The 6,131-nt window shown below is 50.2% G+C and overlaps 1 protein-coding gene across 3 annotated transcripts in view; it reads left to right on the top strand.

The window, feature by feature from the left end:
• The window catches only part of LOC110391089 (zinc finger protein 345-like), a 51,069-nt gene that overhangs the window by 2,157 nt on the left and 42,781 nt on the right, over positions 1–6,131 (top strand). For all 3 annotated transcript variants that reach the window (XM_021382810.1, XM_021382809.1, XM_021382808.1), the window contains exons 2-3: positions 1,212–1,338; positions 1,861–1,971. In XM_021382810.1, coding sequence (XP_021238485.1) covers positions 1,212–1,338; positions 1,861–1,971 — 238 coding nt within the window. The remainder of the gene's footprint in view (positions 1–1,211; positions 1,339–1,860; positions 1,972–6,131) is intronic.

Below are 6,131 nucleotides of genomic sequence, written 5' to 3'. Positions count from 1 at the left end.
TGGGGTCTGTTTTGGGGGTTATGGGGTCATTTTGGGGGGTATTTGCGTCTGTTGGGGTTTTTGTGGGGGAAAATGGGGATTTTGGGGGTTCTGAAGGGGGAAAAAATGGGGACTTTGGGCCTGTCCCCCTTGTCACGGACATGAACCCTTAGATAACACCGTGACACTCATTTTGCCTACGTTAAGTGGCACTGATGCTGAGAAACACCCTGCTGTTTTGGCACGGCTATCGCTCTGTGGCCCCCTCCCCCAGCACCAACCAAACTGGTTCCGTCTTTGGCATCCAAGCTGGAAGCATTCCCTCACATCTTCCTGCTCGTGCCTTCACTGATGCCACCCACCAATGTAAAATCTCACAGGGCTCTCCTACAAACACGTCCTTTCCAAACAGACACAAGTACAGTACCCAAGCTTTCTTCAGCATGCAGTTCAAAGTCCCCAATATTTTGCTCGGTGTCAGGACAAATGTCTTGGGCTTGGATGGGGTTGCTCTCTCAAATAAATCCTTGCATTTTTTGTAACACAAGGAATGTAGATCAGCTCAAGAGCTTTTGTGCCAGGCATGCACGACCAGGTGGAAGGACCCACTCGTGCATCCAGCACTGAGAACAAAGGATGCTTTCTGTCACTGCAGACTGAGTCTTAGAGAGTTTCCTCACTGATCGATTTACACTAGCAGCTCAGAACATCACTGTTCTTTTGCTTTCAATGAGTGACACAACAGGCAGACCCACGCTGCTTTTTCAGTCTCTTCGGGGAAGTTCCTCATTAGAAACTTACTTCATGTAGGTGTGTGTGAGAGAGTTTCTTGTTCTGGAAATCCAGAATACATTCAGAAATTTCACCCTGTGCCACAGCAGATGTTGGATAAGTGGCACATTAGCAGTTTCACATGCATTGAAAGTGTGCAAGGGTTGTGAGAAATACACACACGACAGACTCCCAATTCCTGCAGGTCTAGGGATCAGTGTTTGAACATAAGCATGGGGCACCAAGGTCATTCATGTAAAACAATGAACCCCAAAACTACTTTCATGACAATTTAGAATTGTAGACAGACTGGGGAGGGCTGGGGTTGGTGGGAGGGAGGTGCCCTCAGCCAGCGTTTGTGTGCTGGGGACAGAGAAGCGGCTGGCACTGGAGTTTCTGTCCTCTGCGAGCTGCTTCCCTGGGCCTTGGCTGTTCCCAGCAAGGAGCCTCTTTGCTTGCAGGAGCCCATGAGCATTGCGGAGGTGGCCGTGTATTTCAGCAGGGAGGAGTGGGCGCTGCTGGACCCTGTGCAGCGAGTGCTCTACCGGGACGTGATGCTGGAGACGTACGAGTGCGTGGCCTCGCTGGGTGAGAGCTTTGCTGCCTTTCCTCCTCGTTAGGGCAGCTTTGGCTGTGCAGAGTGAGCCTCTGCAAGGAGAATGTACAATCATCCCAGTGCAGTGACTTATTGACTAACACAACAACAGCACAAAGGCAAAGATGAGCATGAGTTTCAGAAAGAGCTGGAGTGCTCATCACTCCGGTGAAAGCCCCAGAGTGGCTGCTGTCAAGCAGGCATCAGCCAGGAGGGGGAAGATCAGCTCCTTGCAAACAGCCCTTGTGCTGCTGCACTGCATGGTGCCACCAGCTCCAGCACCCAGATGACTCCCTGGCTACACCTGTAATCTGAAATAAAGTGCTTGTGCATCTTTTTCAGAGAGGTAGAAGGTGTGCTGGGCTTGAAAGGAAATCTGTGTGTGTCCCTCCAGTGTCATTCAGGCCCTAATTGTGGGTTCACAAGTGGGAAGGGACACATAGTTGAGTGGCTGGAGCAGCAGCTGTGCCAGAATGATGGCAATGCTCTTCTCTCCACTGTTTCTGTCTTTGAAGCTCCACTTCCAGCCCCCAAACCTGTGGTGATCTCCCAGCTGGAAGGAGGGGAAGAGCCCTGGATTCCAGCTGTGCACAGCCCAGAGGTCATGGCAGAAGGCTTTTGCCCAGGTGAGGTGGTGGAGGGAAGGAGGAGGTCGGGGCCGGCAAAAGTCATCTGTGGCTGGGCAAAGTGTGGGGCACGGTGTGCTATTTCTGAATGTCCTGTGTCATCCAGCAGGAGTTGGGATCATAAATAGAAAGGAGGATCTGCAGAAAGGTGGTGTGGCCGAAAAGCATTGGGGTCATGGCTCTGTGGAAGAAATGCGAAGGGATGTCCGTGGGGGCCTGGAGCAAGGAGAGCACTTGAAGAAGGCACTGGGAAACCATCCAGGAAAGAGAGTGAGGAACGCGCTGGGCTGCAGCACAGGTCAGGAGCAGCTGGAAGACGTAAGGAGCAAGGAAGAGTGCCAGAAGAAAAGGAAGAATCGGTGTGATGAGTCTGGGAAAAGCTTTAAGAGGAATTCCAGCAGTGTTAACCATGAAAGTATTCGTCCTGGGGAGAGACCATGCAAGTGTCCTGATTGTGCAAAGAGCTTCAGAAGGAGTTCTGACCTCATTGTCCATCAGTGCATCCTCACAGGAGAGAGACCCTACAAGTGCCCTGAGTGTGAGAAGAGCTTCAAAAGAATTACTGAACTCATCACCCACCAGCGAATCCACACAAGAGAGAGACCCTACAAGTGCCCTGAGTGTGGGAAAGGCTTCAAAAGCAGTGCTGAACTCATCGGCCACCAGCGAATCCACACAGGAGAGAGACCCTACAAGTACCCTGAGTGTGAGAAGAGCTTCAAAAGGAGTACCCATCTCATCATTCACCAGCGGATCCACACAGGAGAGAGACCCTACAAGTGTCCTGAGTGTGGGAAAGGCTTCAAAGGCTATTCTTCCCACTACTCCCACAAGCACATCCACACAGGAGACACATTGTAGCAGTATGTGAGATGCTTCACAGGTACTTCCAGCCTCGTTACCTACCTGCACATCCACCCAGTACAGAGAGCCTGCAAGTGCTCCCAACAGCATGCACCTTTCCCTGACAGGTGAATGCATGGTTTCATCGAATGGAGTTGTGGTGTAGAGAGCAGGCAGCTCTTGGTGTAAAGAATACGTGTCCCAGTGGGCGTTCACTTGAAGATAGCACCATGAGCCCAGCAGGGAATAGTGCATGTGAGTGAGAGCAGAGAAATATCAACTCTGGCCACGTTCAGGCACCTGACCTTGGTTGTAGGGCAGACCCGATCCCTCCAATTCCCATGCTTTTTCAGGTAGTATCTGATGAAATTCTGCTTCCAGTTTCCTCTCTCTTGCTTCCTCTCTTCCTCCACTGCCTGTAGAATGGCTGCTTGGTGACTTTTGGAGTCAATGGTGAATTACCATGAGCACAGCGGTAAGAGGACGGACGTGCTGTTTCTCTCGAGGAACAAAATGTGGGTACCCTGACAACCACCTGCTGCCCCTGGTAACAAAAAGGATGCTGTGGGGAGGATAAAAACCCAAAGAGTTCTAAGGAAGAACGGGTACCCCCTCCTCTGAACTGCAGTCGTGCAGGTCAACGAGACGTCACTGACCAACTTGCTGCCTCCTACGGACCAACGAGACGTTGCTGGATCCCTGGTGCTGACTATCCCCTCTCTGTAAACCCTTTGCTAGAATTTCTCTCTTTACTATACGCCAGCTTCCCCATCTCCTCATATCCCTTAGTTGCTTAGACCTTGTAATAAATCAGTTGGACAACACTGGCTTGGTTTGCTGCCTTCATCTTCCTCTGCATGTACATATATATATAGAACCATCTCCTCCAATAACTGGAGTGAGGCAAAATGTCTCTCTGGGTATGCACAGTTGTATCGAAGGTAGTGGTGCAATGACTTGCTTCCTCCCCTTTCTTTCTTCTTCCACTTAATCACAGTGAATTTTGGCTGAAATTCACCACTTTTCCCCACGTTAGCAAGTTTCCATTGCTTGTTATGCCACAATGAACAACTTTCTCTCTTGGTAGACCATGGCTCAAAACAACGAAGGTGAAACCCAAGAAAAAGACCTTGCCTCTGGTGCATGCAGAGATAAAAGTAGTCTTATTGTGACTTGAGCGCTTCTGTGGAGGAGGATCTTTGAGAAGAAGAAGGCTGCTCATGCACCAAGCAAAGCTCAACTGGAAAGTTGTAGACCGAGCACACATTGATTCCTCATACTAAAGTAACATATTGGTCCTTAAGCAAAAATACTGATCCCTATTGCTAAGCCACCCTATATCGTGTTCATCACTGACCAAAATGCATGGCTAATGGCAGTGACTCAGTTGAAAGATAGTGTTCTGAAGCTGAGGATTTGCTCTACATCACTGTGCTCTTTCCAGCAGTTGTCGTTTCCATGGAAATTAGTAGGAGGCATTACTTTTGAAGCAACCTACATACACGTGGCACAAGACAATTTCCTCTCACTGAATGTAGCCCAGGCAAGCCAGAAAGTTGGACGTTCATGCCTCAGAGGTTACCCTGGGACTGTGTAACTGTCCCCTCCATCCGCAGAGAACCCCATCAAAGCAATCGGACTTTTCCGAGAGCAGCCCCGTGAGTCCAGAATTCCTGAGTCCAGTTTAGGGAGAGGCATCTTCTGCCCCTGCCTTGAGGACTGTCAGGAGGGAACGTGTCACGCCCCCCCACACACAGAGGGAGGGAGGGGAGAATCTCTGCACTGCAATTATCTTAAAGGTACTGGCACTTCTACAGTTATTTCCATGTGCAGCTAAACTTTGTGATGTTACAAGACATCCAAGTAAGCCTTGTGTCACTTAACATCTTTCTGAGAGGAAGAGAAAGAAAAGAGAGAGATGGAGCGGAGAGAGAGTGTGAGAGAGAGGGACAGAAAAAGAGATCACTGGTCCAGGTTCCAGCTTTGGTCCAGCCAAGAGAGGTGGGGGGCTCTTGGCTTGCGAGCATCCTTGTCCCGAGGTTTCAAAAGTCTCAAAAAAGAACCCCAAGGATCTCTCTGGCATCCTTCTATGGCTGCTAGATGTACAGGTGTGCCATCCAGGGCTGCGAACAAGTGAGTCTGCAGTATGCAAGTTCATCAAAAGCAAGTTTGCAGTCAAAACTGACAGCAAAATGGGAATGTTTTGGACAGAGCAAGGCCGTTTCAATTTTCAGAGACTCCGTCCTCCCCGAAGTCTCCAGCCTTCAGTCTGTTGACATGGGAACGCTTGAATCTTCCAAGCCTTTGAGACAATTCCAGGCATACAGCAGGTAAAGTGTTTTTCATTGGACTGCTGTGTAACACGGGACCTGAGGGCTGACACAATGGCAAGGAGGAAGGAGAACGGTGTGGTGGTGTGAAGAGAGCAGCACTGAAAAGACCACATCCTGCTGCTGCCCAATGCCATGGCTCCAGGGAAGCAGCAGCCCGACTCAAAGGCAGCAGAGAGGGAGCGCCCACGGGGCGGTGAGGGGCAGCCCCACAGACACCAGGGCTGCTGCTCCGTGTGGCAGTTGGGCTCCTGGTTCCTGCACCAAGGAACCGAGGGCTCCTCTTTGTGATCCAGAGGAGATGGGAGCTGAGCTCAATGACTTTCTGATGATTTCTCTATCTAGGCAAAGAGCCTGGTTACTTTTGTACATGAGGATTGCCAGCCAGAAGAAAAACGTAGAAAATAAAAAAGAAATGTGATGAGTAGTGTTACTTAATTGGAATTAAAATTATGATAGGATTAAGAGATTGGGAGGGAGGGGGAAACAGATGAAATAAAGTCAGTCCACGCTTTTCCTGAATTTTTGATCGTCACATGAAGAGCATTTTACTGATGCTGATGGAACGTGTCTTGCAAGAGTTTCCTGAGGGCATCCCTGAGCTGTGGTTCCTCATGCTGTAGCTGAGGGGGTTGATTACTGGAGGTACCACTGTGTATAACAGTGCCAGCATCAGGTCCAGGGATGGGGAGGAGATGGAGGGCGGCTTCAGGTAGGCAAACATGGCAGTGCTGAGAAACAGGGAGACCACGGCCAGGTAAGGGAGGCACGTGGAAAAGGCTTTGTGCCGTCCTTGCTCAGATGGCAACGTAGCGATCATAGGACATGACTGTGAGAAGGGAATACTCTGCTGAACACAAAAGCAAAAAGAAAAAGACCTGTGCAGCACATCCTGAGTAGGAGATCGTGGTGGTGTCACGGAGGGCATTGTCCATGGCTTTGGGGAGAGTGGTGGAAATGCAGCCCAGGTCCAGGAGGGCAAGGCTG

This window comes from Numida meleagris, unplaced genomic scaffold (genome assembly GCF_002078875.1).
Source record: "Numida meleagris isolate 19003 breed g44 Domestic line unplaced genomic scaffold, NumMel1.0 unplaced_Scaffold295, whole genome shotgun sequence".
In the NCBI taxonomy this organism is placed as follows: Eukaryota; Metazoa; Chordata; class Aves; order Galliformes; family Numididae; genus Numida; species Numida meleagris.
Note: the sequence above shows the minus strand (reverse complement) of the source record. Positions and strands in the feature narration are given on the sequence as shown.